General features: G+C 47.1%; 2 protein-coding genes across 4 annotated transcripts; both read right to left on the bottom strand.

The window, feature by feature from the left end:
- Positions 1-636: 636 nt before the first annotated feature.
- On the bottom strand, positions 637-26,337 carry si:dkey-183i3.5 (uncharacterized protein LOC566445 homolog). The gene is made up of 10 exons (XM_060936163.1): positions 25,644-26,337; positions 24,890-25,101; positions 24,708-24,768; positions 24,201-24,296; positions 23,915-24,091; positions 22,070-22,195; positions 14,525-14,638; positions 14,328-14,434; positions 1,252-1,547; positions 637-871 (listed from the first exon to the last, which is right to left on the bottom strand). Exons 1-10 carry the CDS (start codon positions 26,250-26,252, stop codon positions 852-854), a joined length of 1,818 nt encoding a protein of 605 aa, XP_060792146.1. The 5' UTR covers positions 26,253-26,337; the 3' UTR covers positions 637-851.
- On the bottom strand, positions 1,554-14,321 carry LOC132895485 (uncharacterized). 3 transcript variants are annotated; one of them, XM_060936166.1, is made up of 4 exons: positions 13,490-14,321; positions 12,128-13,250; positions 8,854-9,323; positions 1,554-8,396 (listed from the first exon to the last, which is right to left on the bottom strand). In XM_060936166.1, exons 2-4 carry the CDS (start codon positions 12,485-12,487, stop codon positions 8,270-8,272), a joined length of 957 nt encoding a protein of 318 aa, XP_060792149.1. In that variant the 5' UTR covers positions 12,488-13,250; positions 13,490-14,321; the 3' UTR covers positions 1,554-8,269. The 3 variants fall into 3 exon arrangements, 2 of the variants coding, with proteins under 2 accessions (XP_060792149.1, XP_060792147.1); XM_060936164.1 differs by having other exon boundaries at positions 12,128-14,321; XR_009655758.1 differs by lacking the exons at positions 1,554-8,396; positions 8,854-9,323 and adding an exon at positions 8,654-8,794 and having other exon boundaries at positions 12,128-14,321.
- Positions 26,338-26,729: the final 392 nt, after the last annotated feature.

Here is a 26,729-nt window from a genome sequence, read left to right as displayed (position 1 = left end):
CACTCCTCGAAGTCTTGAGCAATGCGTTTCCCTTAAGCTTGGTTGCGATAACTGTTATATATGACACTGCTGCATGTGACAGTGTGTTTAATAACATCTAGATCTGGTTTTTGAGAGAAACTTCAACAACTTTTCTGATGGTGGAAAAATGTATATGCATGCTTTGACCACACACAGATATGTACTGTAAGAGTGTGACTCTGTAGGGTTTAAGGGGGTCAGTCTGCTTTCTGCTGATGAGACAGATTCAGTGGTTATGTTAGTAGCATTACATCAAGGCATCTGTCAGAAATCAGATAAAAACTGAAAGCCTGCACTGTTACATGCAAAGATGTGTATATGGTAAATTTATTTTAGGCCTTGATAACCCCCTTAACGTCCAACTGCTCAGCACGACATTCTTTAAAAAAAAAATCCTCATTCTTAAAAATCTAAGCTTCATCAGTGGCTTCTACTTGAAAGTGAAGACGTTTTAAGGCTTCAGGACTTTTTTCACATCAGAGTCTGTGCATGGATTGGATTCAGTCTCACTTCAAAGCCACTTTTGATAAAAGCACTTGACAAATGAAAAAAAAAAGTCTATGTTCATGTTTCAGCTCATCTCACATCAATTTAAAAAAGATATACATTACATCATTAATGAACATTGTTTTATTGGGTCTTACCACAGTATGGATTTAAAAAGTAGGAATATGTTATTAAACATGAAAATACAACACAACCCAGTAACATAGAGTCGTTGGAATCTTGAAGCATTTAAGGAGTTAGAAGTATTTTAGGAGGCAATATTCAGGCCAGTGTTTTGCTTTTTGCCATTCAGTGTTTTAAAGAAGCTGGATGGTTTTGTTTCTTCAGTAAACACTGGTTGAGACTGTGAAGGAAAAAGAGCATGTCATTAATTACTCTTTTTTTAACATATCAGATTTATTAAAGTTACCAAAAGACCAAAAGTTTTCCTAATGAATAATAAATCTGGTTCAGGATTTTTTTTAAATGAAAGATTCAATAACAGAAACTCTTATATACTGTATTACATTTGGTGATTCAGTAGGCCTGACACTTGTTGTATGTGCAATACTGAGCCATTCCTAAGAGATTTAATCATGAAAAATCATTTTGTATTGTTCAAGGTGACTTCAATGTATTACCCAGTATTTTTTTTAATAATTCACATTTTAAAATAATTCTCACAGATGAGTATCAGTGACATTACAAAAATAATTAATCTTGTCTAAGGGGATAAATACTTACAAGTACTGCTGCTCAAGCTGGAGGATCCATAGCTTCTCCCACCTGCTCCTAGACCAAGTCCTCCTCCTACCACTCCCACTCCGACACCACCTCTGACACCACCTCCGACACCACCTCCGACACCCAGGTCTAGGCCATAGCCATATCTACTTCCAAAGGCAAGGCCAGCACCACCTCCCAGTCCTCCTCCTCCGCCTCCTCCTGCAGCAAGAGCCAGAGCAGCTCCAGCACCTCCTGCTGCTCCTCCTACTGCTGTCTTAGACATGTGCACCGTGACACCACCCCCAGACTTCAGCCTAGGTCACAACACACACACACACCACTGACATTCACTGCAGGATCAAGAACTGACATTTAGAAACAAATGGCTGAATGAGAAACAATACACAATAACTATAACTTATGTAACAGATGCACTCTAGCTTTTAGCATAATTCTTTCAATTACCTTATTTTAAATACTCAAAAATGTAATAATCTAACCAAATAACAGATATGCAGTACCAGTGAAAAGTTTGGATACACTTACTCATTACTGTGAATGAGAAAGCATGTTCAAACTTTTGAGTGGTAATGTAAGGACACCAATATATGTGTATTATTAAAGGTCCCATGGCATGAAATGTTCACTTTCTGAGGTTTTTTTAACGTTAAAATGAGTTCCTCTGACCTTCTTAAGTCACCCCAGTGGCTAGAAATTTCATAATGTGTAAACCAAACTATGCCCAACATTTGAGAATGGCGCGTCAAAACGGCGCGTTGATAAACTCTTCCCTTTACTATGTCAGCAAGGGAGATGATCCCCATGCCCCCCCTCTGGATTCCCACCCACTGTATGGATTGCCCCGCCCAGTTGTAGTGAGGAGACCATAGAGGACACAACATGGCATCACCTAAGTGAGCGAAACATGGAAATTGCGCTGTACATGGATGTGACAACACAGAAAAGAGTCTGTTTTTACTGCCGACGGGAGAGCCCCTGAAGACGCAGTGGCTTAATTTTATTTACTCCAATAATACGCCGTCGAGTCTACCTAAGACGGTGTATGTTTGTCGGAAGCATTTTCCTGATGAATGTTTCCACAACTTGGGACAGTACAGGGCAGGTTTTGCACATCAACTGTCACTGAAGCCTGGGTCCATACCAAGCATCCCTGCCGCATCAGCCACAAACAGCGAACAAGTAAGTGTATAACTGTTAAGTCGTTTTGCCGTGTTTTAAAATCGGTGCGTTAGCCTTGCAATGGCTACATTAGCTGTGCAGCTAACCGCTTCCTGCAGTTAGCCAGGTACTCTGCGCTACAAAACCAAAAAGCATGTAGCATGCTCTGTTAAACTGAATTTAGTCTGGAAATTGACTGTAACTTATGAGCTTATGTTTTGCCGTGTTTTAAAATCGGTGCCACGTTAGCCTTGCAATGGCTACATTAGCTGTGCAGCTAACTGCTTCCTGCAGTTAGCCAGGTACTCTGCGCTACAAAACCAAAAAGCATGCAGCATGCTCTGTTAAACTGAGTTTAGTCTGGAAATTGACTGTAACTTATGAGCTTATGTTTTGCCGTGTTTTAAAATCGGTGTCACGTTAGCCTTGCAATGGCTACATTAGCTGTGCAGCTAACCGCTTCCTGCAGTTAGCCAGGTACTCTGCGCTACAAAACCAAAAAGCATGCAGCATGCTCTGTTATAATAGCCAATCAAAACAGTTTTTACAAAGACACCCACATTCTTTTTTTAAGTCACTCGTTCATTTTATTTGTTTGTTTGTTCAGTAAAAACCCAAACATTTGTTGAATTTATTTTATTTCCTCGCATCGCACCTTAATGATGTCAGCGCGCGGTATTTTTCCCTTCGCGGTTTGTTCCTTCTCTCTCGCCATAGTAAGACACCCACATCTGCTTGTTCTGAACCACTGGAGGTAGCGTCACAGTGCTGTTAGCCAATCAGAGGTAACACATTTACATGTCATGAATATTAATGATAAGACCCGCCCCCACCCTCTACCCTTCCCCGCCTCCTGCTTCTCATTAGCAAAACGACGCACTGGGAAAAGCACTGAAATGGGGCTTTCTCCCAGGAGGCTATATCTACGTGCCGAGGGTTCATTTCGAGAAAGCCTGCGGATATAACATCCGGAAACCTCCACGAGCCCATTTAAAGCATCAACAAACCACCATGCCATGGGTCCTTTAAATATTTAGTGACTTGAAAAATTGTTAGAAATGACGTTTTTTTGGAGCATTCTCAGTCTACACCGATCAGCCACAACATCAAAACCACTGAAGGTGAAGTGAATAACATTGATTATCTCATTATAATAGCACCTGTTAAGGGGTGGAATATATTTGGCAGCAATGAGCAGTCAGTTCTTGAAGTTGATGTGTTGGTAGCAGGAAAAATGGGCAAGTGGAAGGATCTGAGCGACTTTGACAAGGACCAGATTGTGATGGTTAGACAACTGGGTCAGCACATCTCCAAAATGGCACATCTTTTTGGGTGTTCTCAGTGTGTGGTGGTTAGTATCTACCAAAATGGTCCAAGGAAGGACAACCAGTGAACTGGTGACAGGGTCATGGGCACCCTAGGCTCATTGATGAGCATGAAGAGTGAAGGCTAGCCCATCTCGTCCAGTTCCACAGAAGAGCTACTGTAGCACAAACGGCTGTAAAAGTTAATGTTGAGTATGATAGAAAGGCCAGCCAGAGACCGTTCCCCGACCCCAAGGCACAGGGAAACGACCCTCTCATTTACTGGGGAGAACTCGGATGTAAGTTGGGGCTAGAACTGGGGGGCTAGCAATAGCCCCACCCTGCCCAGCACCACTCACCCTTGGCAACTCCAGCATGGAAGAGAGTCCAACCCCTCTCCAGGAAATTGGTTCCAGAGCCCAAGCTATGCATTGAGGTGAGCCCAACTGTATCTAGTCAGTACCTCTCAACCTCACACACAAGCTCAGGCTCCGTCCCCACCAGAGAGAACACATTCCATGTCCCAAAAGCCAGTTTTATCAGTCAGGGATCAATACGCCAGGGCCTCCGCCTTTGGCTGCCACCCGATCCACAATGAATTAGACCCTTACGGCACCTCCTGCGGGTGGTGGGTCCACAAGAGAGTGGTTCCGTGTTGTTCATTCGGGCTGGGCCAGGCCCCACAGACATAGGCCCGGCCACCAGGCACTCACCGACGAGCCCCTCCCCCAGGCCTGGCTCCAGGGTGGGGCCCCGGTATCCCTGGTCTGAGCAAGGGCACTTGGATCCCTGCTTTTTCTCTCATAAGGGTCTTCAGAACCACTCTTAGTCTGACCTCTCATCTAGGACCTGTTTGCCTTGGGAGACCCTACTGGGGCAAATGCCCTGACAACATAGCTCTTAGAATCGCTGAGGCACTCAAACCCCTCCACCACATTAAGGTGGAGATTCAAGGAGGGGAACAGTCTCTGACTGTCATTTGTTCTTATGTGCCAAATGGTAGTTCAGAGTACCCAGCCTTCTTGGAGTCCTTGAGTGGGGTACTAGACAGTGCACCATGAGGGGACTCCATTGTTTTACTGGGGGACTTCAATGCTCACATGGGCAATGACAGTGAGACCTGTAGGGGTGTGATTGGGAGGAACGGCCTGCCCAATCTGAACCCGAGCGGTGTTCTGTTGTTGGACTTCTGTGCCATGCATGGTTTGGCCATAACAAACACCATGTTTGAGCATAAAGGTGTCCATAAGGGCACATGGCACGAGGACACCCTAGGCCATAGATCGATGATTGACTTTGTAGTCGTTTCATCTGATCTGCGACTGTATGTCTTGGACACTCGGGTGAAGAGAGGAGCAGAGCTGTCAAGTGATCACTACTTGGTGGCAAGCTGGATCAGATGGCGGGGGAGTAGGCCAGACAGACCTGGTAGGTGCAAACGTGTAATGAGGGTATGCTGGGAATGTCTGGCAGAGGCTCCCGTCGGCTCTTCAACTGCCACATCCGGCAGAGCTTCAACTGCATACCGGAGAAGGATGGGGACATTGAGTCCAAGTGGACCATGTTCCATACCTCCATCACTGAGGTGGCCCTGCGGAGCTGCGGCCGCAAGGTTGTTGGTGCCTGTCATGGTGGTAATCCCTGAACCCAGTGGTGGACACCTGTGGTGAGGGGAGCCATCAAGCTGAAGAAGGAGTCCTATCGGGCTTGGTTAGCCTGTGGATCTCCAGAGGCAGCTGACAGGTACCTACAGGCCAAGCAGAATGCGCCTCTGGCAGTAGCTGAAGCAAAAACTCAGGTGTGGGAGGAGTTCGGTGAGGCCATGGAAAGTGACTTTCCGTCAGCCTCAAAGAGATTCTGACAAACTGTCTGGAGGCTCAGGAAGGGGAAGTAGTGCTCTGTCCCGACTGTTGACAGTGGGGATGGAGTGCTGTTGATCTCAACTGGGGACGTTGTCTGGCAGTGGAAGGAATACTTCAAAGATCTCCTCAATCCCACCTTCATGTCGTCCAAGGAGGACACAGAGTCTGAAGGCACTTGGGAGGACTCGCCCATCACAGAGGCTGAGGTTGCCAAAGTGGTTAAAAAGCTCCTCAGTGGCCAGGCTCCAGGGGTGGATGAGAGTCAGCCCGAGTCCTTGAAGGCTGAAGGTTATATCCATAGTCAGCTGGGATAGGCTCCAGCTTGCCTGCGACCCTGTACAGGATAAGCGGCTACAGATAATGGATGGATGGATGTTCTAAAAACAAATTAGTTTCTGTTGTAATTTATTTTATAGCAGCTACAAATAATTGTTCCCTTACTGGCCTCTCTTTTTGTCTCTGTCTAAGACAGAAAAGTCCAGCTTATCACCTTACCCTCTGTCCTGAAGAATTTCCTGTTGTGGAAAACTTACTGATTAGTGATACATTGACAATGGAGACTCCTTCCATAAATATTGTTATATATGTAATCTCTTGGCGGCACGGTGGTGTAGTGGTTAGCGCTGTCGCCTCACAGCAAGAAGGTCCTGGGTTCGAGCCCCGGGGCCGGCGAGGGCCTTTCTGTGTGGAGTTTGCATGTTGTCCGCGTGGGTTTCCTCCGGGTGCTCCGGTTTCCCCCACAGTCCAAAGACATGCAGGTTAGGTTAACTGGTGACTCTAAATTGACCGTAGGTGTGAATGTGAGTGTGAATGGTTGTCTGTGTCTATGTGTCAGCCCTGCGATGACCTGGCGACTTGTCCAGGGTGTACCCCGCCTTTCGCCCATAGTCAGCTGGGATAGGCTCCAGCTTGCCTGCGACCCTGTAGAAGGATAAAGCGGCTAGAGATAATGAGATGAGATGTAATCTCTTTATTATTAGTCTTAGGTTATGTGGTGCATCCACCATACAGTTATCAGTTACTATAGAAATAATAACGTATTCAAACAAGCACATTAATATAAACCTGCGATTTGAATTACAGCCAGAATCCTTGTCAGAGCTACTGTTATAGAAAATTAATCAACACCTTCTGACCAATCAGATTTGAGAATTCAACAGCATTGTGGTTTAAAGCTATACGCCTTTAGATTTCATAAAATTGGTGAAATGTATTTCCCTCTGAAATTTGGCCATTGTGCTATATGTTTATTTTTGTAATATCTATGACAAAAAACAAGCCATTCTGTGGCTGGGAAGTTATTTAATTTGAGTGGGTTCCCTAGCAAATAATGTGCATAAAATCACTTGCTTCGCGCAGTCAAGCAGACAGAGGATTCCGTGTGCGCATGCGCAAGTTTACCTTGACCGTGCACTGACAGTTCCATCACTAAACAAACAGCTGATCACACAGAGGTGCTCGCTGACTGCTGATATTTATTAGTTTGGTCCTTTCCTTCACAACATAATGTCTTTTCTTCTCACTTTCCGTTACTGTAGTAGGTCTTTCACATTTCATTCGCACACTCACATCCTCCATTTTTCTCTCCTGTTTCTGATGCATGATGTAGTATCTTGAATTGGGTCATGGTGAAGCAGGAGAAAATAGCGGAGAATTTAGGGCCATGTGGCCCTAAATTCATTAATTATTCTATTTTTAAAAAAGCAAATAAAATTGGAAGTCTGTGATTCAAATTCAGTAGCTTTCGGTCCACTAAACAAAAATAATTGGCTGTTAGGGAAAATTCTTTTTATGACCTACACTTGAACAATCTGAAAGGCAGTCTACCTTTAATCTGTAATAAGACATTAAAAATCTCCAGGAGTTAACAAATGTTTTACTGTGAGTCGATATTTATGGTATATATTTTACAATATAAGCTATTTGCATGTGGGCTGAGCGTAGTTATGACAGAACTATTTCAAGATTTCCAAGGTTTCCAGATTGAGATTTTAAAGGCCGGTAAATGCATTACGAAAAATGAAAAACCTGAAATGTGATATAGAGAGGCTATGTTAATACAACATATCAGTAAATACTGTATGATATACGAAAGACATTAAGAACATTAGTGTCTTGTCTCTTAAATTGAGAAAATAATAAATACTGTTTTACAGTGCCTTGCAAAAGTATTCATACCCCTTGAAATTTTTCACATTTTTCCACCTTACAACCACGAACTTAAAAGTCTTTTATTGAGATTTTATGTGATAGACCAACACAGAGTAGCACATAATTGTGAAGTGAAACGAAAATAATAAATGGTCTTCAAAATTTTAAACAAATAAAAATCTGAAAAATGTGGTGTGCATTAGTATTCAGCCCCCTGTCCTCTCATACCGCTAAATACAATCCAGTGCAATCAATTGCCTTCAGAAGTCATCTAATTAGTTAATAGAGTCCTACTGTGTGTAATTTACTCTCAGCATAAACACACTTGTTCTGTGAAGGCCTCAGTGGTTTGTTAGAGAACACTGAAGAACAAACAGCATCATGAAGACCAAAGAACTCACCAGACAGGTCAGGGATAAAGTTCTGGAGAAGTTTAAAGCAGGGTTAGGTTATAAAAAAATATCCCAAGCTCTGAACATCTCGAGAAGCACTGTTCAATCCATCATTCAAAAATGGAAAAAGTATGGCACAACTGCAAACCTACCAAGACATGGCCGTCCACCTAAACTGACACAGCGAGCAAGGAGAGCACTGGTCAGAGAAGCAGCCAAGAGGCCCATGATCACTCTGGAGGAGCTGCAGAAATCCACAGCTCAGGTGGGAGAATCTGTGCACAGGACAACTATAAGTCGTACACTCCACAAATCTGGCCTTTTTGGAAGAGTGGCAAGAAGAAAGCCATTGTTGAAAGACAGGCATAAGAAGCCATGTAGGGGGCACAGCAAACATGTGGAAGAAGGTGCTTTGGTCAGATGATACCAAAGTTGAACTTTTTGGCCTAAATGCAAAGCGCTATGTGTGGCGGAAAACTAACTGTAGGACTCCCTATGTGTGGGTGGCGCACAGAGGACGGCAGGAAAGAGATCAGGTTTATAACTTGGCTTTATTGCCACACTTTTCAGTCTAACAATAATCAATCTAGCACAGACACACACACAACCGGCGTCTGGTTCAGGGATCAGCCCCTTCCGCTCTCGCTCTCCCTCCTCATATAGGGCGCGGTCACTGGGAAGACACACAAACACAGGTTAATTGCTCTCAGGTGTAGTGATTCTGCCACTTACCTTCCCTGACTCCGCCCTCCTGTCACAGACCGGCGCTTGACCACGCCCCCGCTGCCACATACTCCCACCGCCTGACTCAGGCCGGGCAGCTGTCCGGCCTGCAGCCGACTCCCCCCCCCCCGTTGACGGGAGAGGAAGTCCACCACAACCATCTGCGCCCCCGGCCTGTGGACCACCTTGAAATTAAAGGGTTGGAGTGCCAGATACCAACGGGTGATCCGCGCGTTGGCATCTTTCATGCGGTGGAGCCACTGGAGGGGCGCGTGGTCCGAACAGAGAGTGAAAGGGCGCCCCAGCAGGTAGTACCGGAGGGCGAGAACCGCCCACTTGATGGCCAAACACTCTTTCTCTATTGTGCTGTAGCGCCCCTCACGCACTGACAGCTTCCTGCTGATATACAGGACCGGGCGGTCCTCCCCCTCCACCTCCTGGGACAAAACCGCCCCCAGCCCTCTGTCCGACACATCGGTCTGCAACATAAAAGGGAGAGAAAAGTCAGGGGAGTGTAATAGTGGCCCCCCACACAGTGCAGCCTTTACCTCTGAGAAAGCCCGCTGGCATTGCTCCGTCCACTGGACCGGATCTGGTGCCCCCTTTTTAGTGAGATCAGTCAGCGGGCTGGTGACGTCCAAATAATTAGGTATAAACCTACGATAATAGCCAGCCAGCCCCAGGAACTGTCTCACCCCCTTTTTGGTCTTGGGCCTCGGGCAGGCTGCAATTGCTGCCGTCTTATTAATTTGGGGACGCACCTGTCTGTTGCCCAAGTGGAAACCCAGATACCGTACTTCCACCCGCCCAATCGCACACTTCTTTGGGTTGGCTGTGAGCCCCGCTCGCCTCAGCGACCTAAGGACGGCCCTCAGATGTTCGAGGTGCCACTGCCAGTCATTACTATAGATGATGATGTCATCTAAATATGCGGCCGCATAAGTGGCGTGAGGGCGGAAGACTCTGTCCATCAGCCGCTGAAATGTAGCGGGCACCCCAAACAGCCCAAACGGAAGGATGACGAATTGGTGTAAACCAAACGGTGTGGAAAAGGCCGTTTTTTCTCGGGATAGTGGAGTCAAGGGGATCTGCCAATATCCCTTCGTCAAATCCAGTGTCGAATAAAAGCGAGCAGTGCTGAGTTGGTCGAGCAACTCATCAATACGAGGCATTGGGTATGCGTCGAATTTAGACACCGCATTGACTTTTCTATAGTCCACACAGAACCGGACCGACCCATCGGCCTTGGGTACCAAGACCACCGGGCTGCTCCAGTCACTGTGGGACTCCTCGACGATGCCCATTTCGAGCATGGTCTGAAGTTCTTCCCGAACCACCTTTTTTTTGTGTTCGGGTAGCCTGTAAGGGCGGCTACGCACTACCACCCCCAGGGGCGTCTCTATGTGGTGCTCTATGAGGTTAGTGCGACCGGGCAGGGGCGAGAACACATCCGAAAACTCGGTCTGCAACTGGGCGACCTCCGTGAGTTGGGTCGGGGAGAGGTGGTCTCCACAGGGGACCAGAGAGGTACGTGATGCCAATGTCCCTTTTTGAACCTCCGGCCCCAGCTCTGCCTTCTCCGGAACCACCGACACCAACGCCACGGGGACCTCCTCATTCCAGAGTTTAAGCAGATTGAGGTGGTAAATCTGTAGCGCCCCACCCCGTCTGTTCGCCTCACCTCATAGTCGACGTCCCCGACTCGCTGTGTGACCTCAAAGGGTCCTTGCCACTTGGCGATCAATTTGGAGCTCGACGTGGGCAACAGTACGAGTACTTTATCTCCCGGTGTGAACTCTCTAAGGCGCGTACCCTTGTTGTACAGGCGGGCTTGCCGTTCCTGGGCCTGCCGCAAATTCTCCTGAGTTAGGTGGGTGAGCGTGTGGAGTTTTGCGCGCAGGTCCATAACGTACTTAATTTCATTCTTACTTTGTGAAGGTCCCTCCTCCCAATTTTCCCGCAGCACATCCAGGATGCCGCACGGCTTACGCCCATATAATAATTCAAACAGGGAGAACCCCGTGGAGGCTTGGGGGACCTCTCGCACTGAGAACAGCAAGGGTTCGAGCCACTTATCCCAATTACGTGCGTCCTCACTTATGAATTTCTTAATAATATTTTTGAGGGTGCGGTTGAACCGTTCCACTAAACCGTCCGTTTGTGGGTGATATACACTGGTGCGGATCGGCTTAATCCCCAATAACCCATACAGTTCGCGCAGTGTTCGTGACATAAACGTAGTGCCTTGATCAGTCAGAATCTCTTTCGGGATTCCAACTCGGGAGATGACGCGGAAGAGTGCCTCTGCAATACTGCGTGCTGAGATATTGCGCAGAGGCACTGCTTCCGGGTATCGCGTTGCATAGTCCACCAGAACTAATATAAAGCGGTACCCTCATGCTGACCGATCTAATGGCCCGACGAGATCCATCCCAATTCTCTCAAACGGGGTCTCGATTAATGGTAGAGAGCGCAAAGGCGCTTTTGGAATGGCTGCTGGATTTACTAACTGGCATTCGCGGCATGCCGTACACCACCTACGGACATCGCCGCGAATCCCCAGCCAATAGAATCGGGCCATTATTCGGGCTAGTGTTTTATCCTGCCCTAAGTGTCCAGCCATGGGATTAAAGTGAGCCGCCTGGAATACCAATTCCCGGCGGCTCTTTGGAATCAAAAGCTGCATGACTCGCTCTTTAGTTTGAGTGTCCTGCGTCACTCGGTATGATCTATCCTTCATAATCGCGAAGTAGGGGAAGGACGGGGTGGCGTTCGGCAGGAGCGTTTGACCATCGATTACTCTCACTTGGTCAAACGCATGCCGCAGAGTCTCGTCTCGCGACTGCTCTAATGGGAAATCCCCGAGGGATTCCCCAATAGAGAGAGGAGGAGCCGGCGGCTCCTCACTCTGACGCGGAGATGACGTAGACGGCTCTGTGACAGCTGCTCCCGCCAAAGCGACACCGGGACCTCCCCCTGTCAACTGGCAGGACCCACTCTCTACTAGGCGCGTCATTAAACCCCGAAATCCCGGCCAATCAGTCCCCAAAATTAAAGAGTGGGTAAGGCGAGGATTAACCGCCGCCTTCACTATAAATTTTTCCCCTCTGAAAATAATGTGGACCGACACCAAAGGGTAGCGGTGAACATCCCCGTGCACACACAACACCTTCACCCCTTGTGCTCCCCCCAATGGCTCGTTTTGAACCAGGCTTTGGCGAATTGAGGTCTGATTACAACCAGAATCCACCAACGCCTGATATGTAGCCCCTTGGATACTCACCGGTATGCGATACGCTCCGGCCCGATCGAGGGCGGCCTCTGGCGCGTCGGGGATCCGAAACACCGCGCCCACTTCCATTGCTGTGCACTGCTGTTGAAGGTGGCCCGGTTCCCCGCAGCACCAGCAAACCGGCCCAGGCTTTCCCTCTGCACCGGTGATCTGGGGCTCACTCACCTGAGGTGGGGGAGAGACAGACACAGAAGGGAGAAACGGGAGGGCACCGCGGGTGCGGCGGGCCGGCTGGGGTGGTGCCGGCCCCCACCTCCGCGGTGGGGGAATGGGGCGAGGACGGGACACAGGAGGAGGGGGAGAGAGAGAGAGAGAGAGAGAGAGAAGAGGAGAGGAGAGAAGAGATGTCATCTGCTGTCCTGCTGTCGGGACAGCCGCCAGATGATCCTCCGCCAGCTCGACTGCCTGATCCAGCGACGCCGGGCGGTGGCACTGGACCCACTCCGCGGTTCCTGCTGGTAAGCAGGCGATGAACTGTTCCAGTACCACCTGATCTACGATTCCCTCGGCGTCGTGATCGTCGGCCCTCAGCCACCGCCAGCAGGCGTCCCGGAGCTGCTGGCAGAACGCGAACGGCCGGCCGACTTCCTCCAATTGCAGCGTGCGGAAGCGCTGGCGCTGTTGTTCCGGTGTGCGCCCCACGCGCTGGAGGACGGCCCGGCGGAGGTCCGCGTAGGCCAGCCGGCGGTCGGCAGGGAGCTGTAGCGCGGCCAGCTGTGCCTCTCCCGTGAGCACTCCCGTGCTCTCCCGTGAGCGCACTGCTCCATCAGCCACCCCGAGGCTTCGGCGACCTGTTCAAACAACGTGAGGAACGCCTCGGGGTCGTCCTGCGGGCCCATCTTGGTGACAGTGAGGGGAGACGGGCCCGCGGCCGGAGCGCTGGTGGGCCCCGCCGACGCGAGGAGATGCCGGAACGCCTTGCGATCTTCCTGCTGGGCCAGCACCAGGGCTTCGAAGCGCCGGTCTTGTTCCTTTCAGAGTGTGACGAGCGCCTGGTGCTGGCTTTGCTGAGCTGTGGCGAGGGCGTGGACCAGGTCGGCGAACGGGGAGGATTCCATGGGGCTGCTGGGTTGGTGCTCCACTTTCCCGGGTTTCGGCACCACTGTAGGACTCCCTATGTGTGGGTGGAGCACAGAGGACAGCAGGACAGAGATCAGGTTTATAACTTGGCTTTATTGCCACACTTTTCAGTCTAACAATAATCAATCTAGCACAGACACACACACAACCGGCGTCTGGTTCAGGGATCAGCCCCTTCCACTCTCGCTCTCCCTCCTCATATAGGGTGCGGTCACTGGGAAGACACACAAACACAGGTTAATTGCTCTCAGGTGTAGTGATTCTGCCACTTACCTTCCCTGACTCCGCCCTCCTGTCACAGACCGGCGCTTGACCACACCCCCGCTGCCACACTAACACTGCTCATCACCCTGCACACACCATCCCCACTGTGAAACATGGTGGTGGCAGCATCATGCTATGGGGATGCTTTTCTTCAGCAGGGACAGGGAAGCTGGTCAGAGTTGATGGGAAGATGGATGGAGCTAAATACAGGGCAATCCTGGAAGAAAACCTGTTGGAGGCTGCAAAAAACTTGAGACTGGGAAGGAGATTCACCTTCCAGCAAGACAATGACTCTAAACATACAGCCAGAGCTACAATGGAATGGTTTAGATCAAAGAATATTCATGTGTTAGAATGGCCCAGTCAAAGTCCAGACCTAAATCCCATTGAGCATCTGTGGCAAGACTTGAAAATTGCTGTTCACAGACGCTCTCCATCCAATCTGGCTGAGCTTGAGCTATTTTGCAAAGAAGAATGGGCAAAAATTTCAGTGTCTAGATGTGCAAAGCTGGTAGAGACATACCACAAAAGACTTGCAGCTGTAATTGCAGCAAAAGGTGGCTCTACAAAGTATTGACGCTGGGGGCTGAATACTAATGCACATCACATTTTTCAGATTTTTATTTGTTTAAAATTTTGAAGGCCATTTATAATTTTCGTTTCACTTCACAATTATGTGCTACTCTGTGTTGGTCTATCACATAAAATATCAATAAAAAACTTTTAATTTTGTGGTTGTAAGGTGGAAAAATGTGAAAAAGTTCAAGGGGTATGAATACTTTTGCAAGGCACTGTAATTCCAGACTTTTTCAGGCCTGCATGAAAACCCTGTAAGATATCTCTGTACCTGTTCTCCTCACTGTCCAGGAGTTTTTTGTAAGCTGTGATTTCGACATCCAGAGACATTTTGCTGGCCAGAAGTTCCTGGTATTCTTGTCCGTAATGTGTGATTTGCTACGAACCAAAATAGAAGTGGTTAAGTGGAACCACAAACACACAAACTAGACTATCATGCTGTATTTAGCTTTAGATGAAAATGAAAACCTTTCTGAGGTCATCCAGCTGGGACTTGAGGGTTTGTACTTGTTCCTGGTAGGTTCCGGTGTGTGAGTTGGTCTGAGATTCAGCTTCATCCACCTGAGTTTCTAGCTGGATGTTCTGGAAGAGAAAAAATACCATCCAGATAACAAATCCACATTAAATTAGACTGCCTTTCAGATTTTTCAAGTTTAGGTCATAAAAAGGATTTTCCCTGACACCAAATTATTTTTGTTTAGTGGACTGAAAGCTACTGAATTTGAATCACAGACTTCCAATTTTATTAGTTTTTTTTTTATAGAACAATTATTCTCTGCTATTTTTTCCTGCCTCACGATGACCCGATTCAAGAGACTACATCATGCATCACATGGTGGGCTTTCCCCGTTCACGCAAGGCATTGTGGGATACAAATTTGAAATAGGAGAGAAAAATGGAGGAAATGAGTGTGCGAATGAAATGTGAAAGACTGACTACAGTAACGGAAAGTGAGAAGAAAAGACGTTATGTTGTGAAGGAAAGGAAACGCAAGACCAAACTAATAAATATCGGCAGTCAGTGAGCACCTCAGTGTGATCAGCTGTTCGTTTAGTGACAGAATGACATAACTGTCAGTGCACAGTCAAGGTAAACCTGTAGATAGCAGTAACGCAACACTGTGGATGCCAGCTGCCGTAAAACCCCAAAAAAGATGGTAAACCTACACATGCGCACATGGACTTCCTCTGTCTGCTTGACTGCATGAAGCGATTGATTTCACGCATATTATTTGCTCAGGAATCCCCTCAAATTAAATAACTTCCCAGCCGCAGAATGGCCTGATATTTTGTGAGATATTGCAGAAATAAACATTTATCACAATGACCAAATTTCAGAGGGAACTAAATTTTACTGATTTTATGAAATCGAAAGGCCATCTAGCTTTAAAAAACACACACCAACCCACCCATGCCCCCCCAACACACAAACACACACCACAAACATTTATACACAGTCTCAGATATACAACCCCGATTCCAAAAAAGTTGGGACAAAGTACAAATTGTAAATAAAAACGGAATGCAATAATTTACAGATCTCAAAAACTGATATTGTATTCACAATAGAACATAGACAACATATCAAATGTCGAAAGTGAGACATTTTGAAATTTCATGCCAAATATTGGCTCATTTGAAATTTCATGACAGCAACACATCTCAAAAAAGTTGGGACAGGGGCAATAAGAGGCTGGAAAAGTTAAAGGTACAAAAAAAGGAACAGCTGGAGGACCAAATTGCAACTTATTAGGTCAATTGGCAATAGGTCATTAACATGACTGGGTATAAAAAGAGCATCTTGGAGTGGCAGCGGCTCTCAGAAGTAAAGATGGGAAGAGGATCACCAATCCCCCTAATTCTGCACTGACAAATAGTGGAGCAATATCAGAAAGGAGTTTGACAGTGTAAAATTGCAAAGAGTTTGAACATATCATCATCTACAGTGCATAATATCATCAAAAGATTCAGAGAATTTGGAAGAATCTCTGTGCGCAAGAGTCAAGGCCGGAAAACCATACTGGGTGCCCATGATCTTCGGGCCCTTAGACAGCACTGCATCACATATAGGCATGTTCTGTATTGGAAATCACAAAAAATGGGCTCAGGAATATTTCCAGAGAACATTATCTGTGAACACAATTCACCGTGCCATCCACCATTGCCAGCTAAAACTCTGTAGTTCAAAGAAGAAGCTGTGTCTAAACATGATCCAGAAGCGCAGACATCTTCTCTGGGCCAAGGCTCATTTAAAATGGACTGTGGCAAAGTGGAAAACTGTTCTGTGGTCAGACGAATCAAAATTTGAAGTTCTTTATGGAAATCAGGGACGCCGTGTCATTCGGACTAAAGAGGAGAAGGACGACCCAAGTTGTTATCAGCACTCAGTTCAGAAGCCTCCATCTCTGATGGTATGGGGTTGCATTAGTGCGTGTGGCATGGGCAGCTTACACATCTGGAAAGACACCATCAATGCTGAAAGGTATATCCAGGTTCTAGAGCAACATATGCTCCCATCCAGACGACGTCTCTTTCAGGGAAGACCTTGCATTTTCCAACATGACGATGCCAAATCACATACTGCATCAATTACAGCATCATGGCTGCGTAGAAGAAGGGTCCGGGTACTGAACTGGCCAGCCTGCAGTCCAGATCTTTCACCCATAGAAAACATTTGGCGCATCATAAAACGGAAGCTACGACAAAAAAGACCTAAGACAGTTGAGCAACTAGAATCCTACATTAGACAAGAATGGGTTAACATTCCTATCCCTAAACTTGAGCAACTTGTCTCCCCAGTCCCCAGACGTTTACAGACTGTTGTAAAGAGAAAAGGGGATGTCTCACAGTGGTAAACATGGCCTTGTCCCAACTTTTTTGGGATGTGTTGTTGTCATGAAATTTAAAATCACCTAATTTTTCTCTTTAAATGATACATTTTCTCAGTTTAAACATTTGATATGTCATCTATGTTCTATTCTGAATAAAATATGGAATTTTGAAACTTCCACATCATTGCATTCCGTTTTTATTTACAATTTGTACTTTGTCCCAACTTTTTTGGAATCGGGGTTGTTGAGTAAAAAATAATGCTATGGGGAAAAAAAGAATTGAAATGACTTTTTCCAATACAGAACACTTTAAATATAGTTATACCACGGTGCTGTTGAGTTCTTGATTCTAAGTAGTCAGCAGGTGTTTATTTATTTTTTTATAACATGATGTCTGACAGTAGTGTTAGCTGTAATTCAGATAATAGGTTTATATTATATGTACACTCATTCTAAAATGTTATCTTTCTATAGTAACAAATAACCCGTTTAACTTTATGGCAGATGTTCCACATACACAGATGGGAAAGCTGTAATTGTTGATATGGTGATTAACTGTGAGAGGGTGTTTATTTAATGTTCAGAATAAAATGGATGATGCCATTCTTTAATTAATAAAAATGCTAATTGTTGGCGACCATCTGTGTGGTTCAAGAGAAAGAGAGTACTCAGACATGCTCATCTCTCATCTCATCTCATTTTCTTCCACTTATCCGGGGCCGGGTCACGGAGGCAGCATTCTGAGCATGGAAGCCCAAACTTCCCTCTCACCAGACACCTCGGCCAGCTCCTCGGGAAGAACACTGAGGCGTTCCCAGGCCAGCCGAGAGACATAGTCCCTCCAGCGTGTCCTGGGTCTTCCCCGGGGCCTCCTCCCGGGTGGATATGCCTGGAACACCTCCCCAGGGAGGCGTCCAGGAGGCATCCGAAAGAGATGCCCGAGCCACCTCAGCGGATTCCTCTCGATGTGGAGGAGCAGCGGCTCTACTCCAAGCTCCTCCTGAGTGACTGTGCTTCTCACCCTAAGGGAGCGCCCAGCCACCCTGCAAAGGAAACTCATTTCAGCCACTTGTATCCGCGATCTTGTTCTTTCAGTCATTACCCAAAGCTCATGACCATAGGTGAGAGTCGGAACGTAGATGGACCGGTAAATCGAGAGCTTCGCCTTTTGGCTCAGCTCCTTCTTCACCACGATGGACCGGTAAAGCGACCGCATCACTGCGGAGGCTGCACCGATCCACCTGTCGATCTCACGCTCCATCCTTCCCTCACTTGTGAACAAGATCCTGAGATACTTAAACTCCTCCACTTGAGGCAGGACTTCTCCACCAACCCAAAGAGGGCAAGCCACCCTTTTCCGGTCGAGAACCATGGCCTTTGACTTGGAGGTGCTGATTCTCATCCCAGCCGCTTCACACTCGACTGCAAACCGCCCCAGTGCATGCTGAACGTCCTGGTTTGAAGAAGCCAACAGGACAACATCATCTGCAAAAAGCAGAGATGAAATCCTGTGGTTCCCAAACAGGATTCCTTCCAGCCCCTGGCTGCACCAAGAAATTCTGTCCATAAAAATTATGAACAGAACCGGTGACAAAGGGCAGCCCTGCTGGAGTCCAACATGCACTGGGAACAGGCCTGACTTACTGCCAGCAATGTGAACCAGACTCTTGCTCCGTTCGTACAGGGACCGGACAGCCCTTAGCAAAGAGCCCCGAACCCCATACTCCCGAAGCACCCTCACAGGATACCACGAGGGACACGGTCGAATGCCTTCTCCAGATCCACAAAGCACATGTGGACTGGTTGGGCAAACTCCCATGAACCCTCGAGCACCCTATGAAGGGTATAAAGCTGGTGTTCCACGACCAGGACGAAAACTGCATTGTTCCTCCTGGATCCGAGGTTCGACTATTGACTGAATTCTCCTCTCCAGTACCCTGGAGTAAACCTTCCCGGGGAGGCTGAGAAGTGTGATTCCCCTATAATTGGAGCACACTCTCCAGTCCCCTTTCTTAAAAAGAGGGACCACCACCCCGGTCTGCCACTCCAGAGGCACTGTCCCCAACCGCCACACAATGTTGCAGAGGCTTGTCAGCCAAGACAGTCCCACAACATCCAGAGACTTGAGATACTCAGGGCAGATTTCATCCACCTCGGTGCCTTGCCACCGAGGAGCTTGCAAACCACCTCAGTGACTTCGGCTTGTGTAATGGACGAGTCCACCTCTGAGTCATCAGCCTCCGCTTCCTCATTGGAAGACGTGATGGTGGGATTGAGGAGATCCTTGAAGTATTCCTTCCACCACCCGACAATATCCCTAGTCGAGGTCAACAGCTCCCCACCCGCACTGTAAACAGTGTTGGCAGAGTGCTGCTTCCCCCTCCTGAGGCGCCGGACGGTTTGCCAGAGCTTCCTTGAGGCCGACCGACAGTCCTCCTCCATGGCCTCACTGAACTCCTCCCAGTTCCAAGTTTTTGCCTCTGCAACTGCCCGAGCTGCGGCACGTCTGGCCTGGCGATACCCGTCAGCTGCCTCAGGAGTCCCGGAGGCCAACATGGCCTGACAGGACTCCTTCTTCAGCTTGACAGCATCCCTTACTTCCAGTGTCCACCACTGGGTTCAGGGATTGCTGCCACGACAGGCACCGGAGACCTTGCGGCCACAGCTCCGAACAGCCGCGTCGACAATGGAGGTAGAGAACATGGTCCACTCAGACTCAAATGTCCTCCACCCCCCTTGGAAGCTGGCAGAAGCTCTCCCAGAGGTGGGAGCTAAAGACCTCCCCGACAGAGTGCTCGGCCAGACGTTCCCAGCAGACCCTCACCATACGTTTGGGCCTGCCAGGTCTGTCCGGCTTCCTCCTCCACCAGCGGATCCAACACACCACCAGGTGGTGATCAGTTGACAGCTCAGCCCCACTCTTCACCCGAGTGTCCAAGACATAGGGCCGGAGATCAGATGAAACAACAACAAAGTCGATCATCGACCTCCGACCTAAGGTGTCCTGGTGCCACGTGCACTTATGGACACCCCTATGCTCGAACATGGTGTTTGTTATGGACAAACCATGACTACCACAGAAGTCCAATAACAAGGCACCACTCGGGTTCAGATCAGGGAGGCCGTTCCTCCCAATCACGCCCCTCCAGGTGTCACTGTCGTCGCCCACGTGAGCATTAAAGTCCCCCAGTAGAACAATGGAGTCCCCAGTCTGAGCACCTCTCAGTACCTCTCCCAGGGACTCCAAGAAGGCTGGATACTCTATACTGCTATTCAGCCTGTAGGCACAAACAACAGCAAGAGCCCTCTCCCCAACCCGAAGGCGCAGAGAGGCGACCCTCTCGTTCACTGGGGTAAACTCCAACACATGGCGGCTAAGCTGGGGAGCTATAAGCAAGCCCACACCAGCCCGCCGCTGCTCACCATGGGCGACTCCAGAGAAGTGGAGAGTCCAGCCCCTCTCGAGGAGCTGGGTTCCGGAGCCCAAGCTGTGCGTGGAGGTGAGCCCGACTATCTCTAGCCGGTACCTCTCAACCTCCCGCACAAGCTCAGGCTCTTTCCCCCCCAGCGAAGTGACATTCCATGTCCCAACAGCTAGCCGCTGTGTTTGGGGATCAGGTCATTGAGGTCACTGCCTTTGACTGCTGCCTAATCCACACTGCACCGGCCCCCTATGGCTACCTCTGTGGGTGGTGAACCCACAGGAGGTTGGGCCCACATCACCGCTTCAGGCTGAGCCCCGGCCGGGCCCCGTGGGCAAAGGCCTGGCCACCAGGCGCTTGCATATGAGCCCCAACCCCGGGCCTGGCTCCAGGGTGGGGCCCCGGCTGCACCATACCAGGCGACATCACGGTCCTTGATTTTTTTATTTCCATAAGGGGTTTTGGTGAACTGATCTTGGTCTGGCCTGTCACCTAGGACCTGTCTGCCTTGGGAAACCCTAACAGGGGCGTAACAGGCCCCCGACAACATAGCTCCTAGGATCATTCAAGCAGACAAACCCCTCTACCACAATAAGGTGGCAGTTCTAGGAGGGGTCTGAGACATGATTTTATATGAAAATAGTCAGTCAGAATGGTAATGGCCCTCCCCTTCATATCACACCATATAACAGTACACCTTGTTGTGTTTTATTCCTTACATATCCTGACATTTGTTGCCCTCTTGAGTATTGAATAATCAAAATATTGAGTATTGAGCCTATTGTCTCATGCAGTATAAACTAAAAAAAGACAAACCAACATGGAAGTTTGGGCAATCACCAGCAAAATTTGGATTTCTACCAAAAGAAATATGATTATGTTATGAAATAGGTGCCAGTTACTCTACCTTTTTACATCTGGCCAAAAATAGCTAATTGAGCAAATGCTACATTACTTCTTTGCTTGTAATTCTTACTGTAAATCTTTCATTCTCTTCATCACCACTATTTCCTCTTTTTTTCCTCTTCTTGTTTTCTCTTCCTCTTTTTATGTTCTGGTAGGTAAGTACTTTTCAGTTGAACAGTACCACATGGATGTTTATAACTTATTTCATGGACATTCTTCAACTTTAAATATGACTATAAACACACAAAAAGTATGATGTGTTGTTCATTTAAAAATACTTTTTTTTGCATGGACAAATTTCTCAAGCATAAAATAAATAAAATACTTCTACATGTGTTGTTTTTGTAAAATAATCAACTTCAGTGTGGTAACAGTAACTCTGCTTCACATTGGGATACATCACACCATGCTCTTGTTGATTATTTTACTATAAAGCATGCCCTGTATCTGTATCACGTGTGTGATTACCAAGGACAAGACAATTTTGACACAATTTCCTGTCATGAGAAAAGAGCTTAAAAAAAATCGCTTACTCCAAATGTATTATAATAATGGATGTCTAAGTCCAGTTGTTGAATTTCTTCAGTATATTTATACAAAGCACATGGTTTTTGCTTATTGATTTAATGAATTTCTATTTGTAAAATAAACTCTAAATCTGTATTTAATTATTTTAGACGTAAAACTAATGTTTCAAAATATGCACATGCATTTTTTGTACTTTGTTCTTTTGTCCGTACAAGGATATATGTTCAAATTCTGTCATAATCATACATAAGCGACACATACGTTAAATAAATATTAAGTCAAAAATGATGGTGTAAACCTATGTACCTATAAATGGTGAGTACACACCAGTGATTTGAGTCGGTCAATTTCTCTCTGCACAGAGTCAATCTGTAGTTTGTAGACTCGCAGCTCCTCTTTGGCCGCAGTGAGGGATTGAATACCGGGCTGAGATGAAACGGTCATCATGGAGAGCTGCAGTCACAAAAACAACAGTGATGGTATAAAAATATCTGAGTCAAATATTCCTATATCAGTATTGAAGTTTTCCACATTTTGTAGTGTTACAACTTGAAACTGAAGTCTCATGAATCTAGAAGCATGAATGCATACTTTGAAGCATGGTGGTAGTAGCACCATGTTAAGAGTTACTCTTGGCCTCTGGGTTGCTTCAGATTTATTGGCTATTTTGTAAAGATTCATAAGATGTAATCAAAATCAATTCCATTTCAGTTCCAGGTTGTAACTCTTGAATGATATATCCATCCATCCATTATCTGTAGCCGCTTATCCTCTCCTACAGGGTCGCAGGCAAGCTGGAGCCTATCCCAGCTGACTATGGGCGAGAGGCGGGGTACACCCTGGACAAGTCGCCAGGTTATTGCAGGGCTGACACATAAAGACAAACAACCATTCACACTCACATTCACACCTACGGTCAATTTAGAGCCACCAGTTAACCTAACTGCATGTCTTTGGACTGTGGGGGAAACCGGAGCACCAGGAGGAAACCCACGTAGACACAGGAAGAACATGCAAACTCCACACAGAAAGGCCCTCGCTGGCCGCTCGGTTCGAACTCTTGCTGTGAGGTGACAGTGCTGACCACTACACCACCGTGCCGCCCTTGAATGATATATTAAGGAAGTAATTAAGTCCTAAATTACAAAATTATTATTCAGAATAAGGCATTCCAGCAATTAATGTTTCTTTGAATGACCTTTTGGTCTTTAATTATCTCATCTCATTATCTCTAGCCGCTTTATCCTGTTCTACAGGGTCGCAATCAAGCTGGAGCCTATCCCAGCTGACTACGGGTGAAAGGCGGGGTACACCCTGGACAAGTCGCCAGGTCATCACAGGGCTGACACATAGACACAGACAACCATTCACACTCACATTCACACCTACGGTCAATTTAGAGTCACCAGTTAACCTAACCTGCATGTCTTTGGACTGTGGGGGAAACCGGAGCACCCAGAGGAAACCCACACGGACACAGGGAGAACATGCAAACTCCACACAGAAAGACCCCCATCGGCTGCTGGGCTCGAACCCAGGAACTTCTTGCTGTGAGACGACAGTGCTAACCACTACACCACCATGCCGCCCTATATTATATTATATTATATTATATTATATTATGGCGGCACGGTGGTGTAGTGGTTAGCGCTGTCGCCTCACAGCAAGAAGGTCCTGGGTTCGAGCCCCGGGGCCGGCGAGGGCCTTTCTGTGCGGAGTTTGCATGTTCTCCCCGTGTCCGCGTGGGTTTCCTCCGGGTGCTCCGGTTTCCCCCACAGTCCAAAGACATGCAGGTTAGGTTAACTGGTGACTCTAAATTGACCGTAGGTGTGAATGTGAATGGTTGTCTCTGTCTATGTGTCAGCCCTGTGATGACCTGGCGACTTGTCCAGGGTGTACCCCGCCTTTCACCCATAGCCAGCTGGGATAGGCTCCAGCTTGCCTGCGACCCTGTAGAAGGATAAAGCGGCTAGAGATAATGAGATGAGATATTATATTATATTATATGCTTATATTAGAATGTTTTTATTTTAAACGTCCACTAGGGGGAGACACATGCATAAAATTATGTAATCTATGTCAACGCCCAAAAAGAGTGTAGGTTTTAATTTCAGCAGACACTCTGACTGTTTCTGTAGTATGATTCTGAGGATCTGGAGGAAGGTCTCTTACACTGTCCTGCACAGAGTGAAGTGCATCCTGTTTGCTGAGTTGTGCCAGGGCTTCATAGTGAGCTTTAACATCGGCAAGAGCAGAGGTTAGGTCCTGTGCCTGTGCTGCGTTATCCACTGAGATGGAGACAGCTGACTTCACGCTGCCAGTCACAATGTTCCTGACCTCTTTAACTTTCTGAAAAGTACAAACAGTACACACTGTGAGATGATTGTCAGTGGAAAAGTCAGTTTTAGATAACTGTGTGTGTGTGTGTGTGTGTGTGTGTGTGTGTGTGTGTACTCACACTATCGTACACCTGCTTGGACAGAGCAATCTGATCTTCCAGGCTAGTGATGCCAGCTTGCAGCTCAAAAATAGTGAGGTAAAGGTTGTCCACCTCCTGTTACAATTATAAATAAAACCGTGAATATTCAGTGTCTTACATAAATATTAAAAACCCCTCCCCCAACTTTTCCATATTTTGCAGTGTTAGAACCTGAAACTGAAATATCATGAATCTAGAAACATAAAAGCATTCCTTGAAGTATGATGGTGGTAGCATCATGTTGGCCCTCGGCCTCTTGGTTGCTTCAATATTATGAGCTATTTTGTGTACATTCATATCTCTCTCTCTCTCTCTCTCTCTCTCTCACACACACACACACACACACACACACACACACACACACACACACACACACACACACACATATATCTTAATGTTTCATTTCAGTTCCAGACTGTAAAATTACAAAGTGTGGAAATATTCAAGGGATGAATACTAATCTAAATTTCAATTAAAAATTCACACCTCCTTTAATGTACTCCAGTCCAACTCCAGAGATTTGGTCTGAGCCACTTCTTCCTCATATCTTAGATTGAAAGACAGGAAATAAACGTTTTACTGATCTACATTCTGTATCTCTCCCACACCAAACTGAATACAAACTCATGTATATAGGTCTCATTAATTGTCTGGAACACATTTATTACCTGGCCTGCACATCAGCAATGATGCCTTTATAGTGTTCGATCTCAGCGATGATGGCCTCTTTAGTGGCAGTGAGACCATCAATCTGAGATTTGTAGCTTCCGATAGCTGACGTGAGCAGGATGGAAGTGCTGGCAGGACCACCCTGGTCAGGATTGGTGAACATGGCAATCTTGGCTTTCAGTATAGCATTGTGCTGCTCCAGCGACCGAGCCTGAATCACATCAGCCACACAGAACTTCAGGGTTAGATATCTGTAGACATTTTACTGTAAACAGCATTAACTGAATGACAGCTGTAATGAGTGACAGCTGCACGATGCTTCTCCTGGGGCAAATGTATGAGCATGGAACAGATTTATTTTATGAATTTTATGAGCATATCTCTTGACTTTTCCCACAGTTTTTGCTTTCTGATGCTGAGTTTCTTCATAATAAGACACAAACTTTCTTGAGGAAATGAGAGATGATTAATTGATTCCTACAAAGAAGATTGCTCTAAAAGCTAAAATTATTATGCGATATATTTACATTAAGAAATAAGAGACTGTCAGAAAAAAGGTTTGTGCTCAATGCTATTGCGCCCCAAGGGACAACAATGTGCATACCTGGACTCTAAGAGATACAACAGTGGTTCCTTTGAGTCAAATTATGTTCTTCTAAGGTACAAAAGCTATACTATTGATGGTACCATCCTCGTGACAAGCAGTTAATTCTTACAACCACAATATGTACCTTTTTTTGAGAGTGACCTTACCTTATCAATGAAGGATGCAAATTTGTCATTGAGGACTTGCAGCTCTTCTTTCTCCTTCAAGCGTGTGACCTGCACCATGTCCATAGATGGGAGTGTGGGGTCAATGGTGGGCACCGGACTGATACCTGCATCCACTGTGGTGCTGGTATTAAAGAAGGCTGGGTTAAAACCATAACCTCCGATCTTGAAGACACGGCCACCCAGACGAGCTCTTAGAGGAGCCACACCAGCCCTAAAGCCTGCAGCTCCCAGACCCAAACCACTACCTAAGGCAAATGCGCCTCCGCCCAGGCCAATACCTGCTCCACCAGCAAGTGCGCCTCCGCCCAAGCCGATACCTGCTCCACCAGCAAGTGTGCCTCCATACAGGCCAATACCTGCTCCACCAGCACGTGCACCAGCACCTAGACCTAGACCTCCAAGCCCAAGTCCCAAACCAAGAGCTCCACCAGTGGCTCCTGCTCCCCTTGCCAGGCCAAGTGAACGGGACAGAACTATGTGAGAGCCTCCACCTCCTCCTCCTCTGGCCCCTGTGAACAGACGGTTGCTTCCATAAGTGGCTCCAAATCTGACTGACCCCCCACTGAGTTTAGTGCTTGTGTCAGCCATATTGTCTCAGAGCTAGGGTCTAGGTCTTTGCAGAGGAGTCTTGGTGCTCAGTCAGGTTGTCCCACACCCTCTCCGGCCTTTAAATAAACCAGCATTTACACAAGCTACTCACGTTGGCTGCTGCTGATTTGCTGTAGCTCTGTGCCAGTGTAAGTCACATGTTTAAGCTTCACTCGCTGGCAGGCCAGCATCCCCCCTAGAGGCACTGAACTGCCTCAGACATGTTAGGACTGACTCAACAACCCATGACCTGAATACAGTTGAGCTGTTTCTGTTTAAGCTTTTTATGTATGCTGAAAAGCTCCCTATTATACTGCCCAAATCCCATAACAGCTTGACTGACAGACTCTTAAAATCTCACCTTTGGTTTTATGATAATAAAAGAAACATTAAGAGCATTGCTTACCATGAAAGATACCTCCTCTCATAAATCAGATTGGTTTTGATAGTGAAAGGCAAGTCAATGCTTTATTTCAA

The sequence above is a fragment of the Neoarius graeffei genome, chromosome 12 (genome assembly GCF_027579695.1).
Source record: "Neoarius graeffei isolate fNeoGra1 chromosome 12, fNeoGra1.pri, whole genome shotgun sequence".
Classification (NCBI taxonomy): domain Eukaryota; kingdom Metazoa; phylum Chordata; class Actinopteri; order Siluriformes; family Ariidae; genus Neoarius; species Neoarius graeffei.
The sequence above is the reverse complement of the archived record's forward strand: the minus strand, read 5'-3'. Positions and strand labels throughout refer to the sequence as shown.

Bases quoted from the DNA above. Each gene is read 5' to 3' on its own strand.
- LOC132895485 (XM_060936164.1), bottom strand. From the start codon at position 12,487: ATGACATCTCTTCTCTCCTCTCCTCTTCTCTCTCTCTCTCTCTCTCTC. The intron at 9,324-12,127 runs GTGAGTATCCAA...TTTATGTTGCAG, and splicing joins CCGGAGCGTATCGCATACCG to ACCGATGTGTCGGACAGAGG. The intron at 8,397-8,853 runs GTAAGTGGCAGA...TCCTGTGCACAG, and splicing joins GGAGGGCGGAGTCAGGGAAG to ATTCTCCCACCTGAGCTGTG.
- si:dkey-183i3.5 (XM_060936163.1), bottom strand. From the start codon at position 26,252: ATGGCTGACACAAGCACTAAACTCAGTGGGGGGTCAGTCAGATTTGGA. The intron at 14,435-14,524 runs GTTTTCATTTTC...TTTGGTTCGTAG, and splicing joins AGCTGGATGACCTCAGAAAG to CAAATCACACATTACGGACA. The intron at 1,548-14,327 runs GTACAGAGATAT...GTTGTGACCTAG, and splicing joins CTGGACAGTGAGGAGAACAG to GCTGAAGTCTGGGGGTGGTG.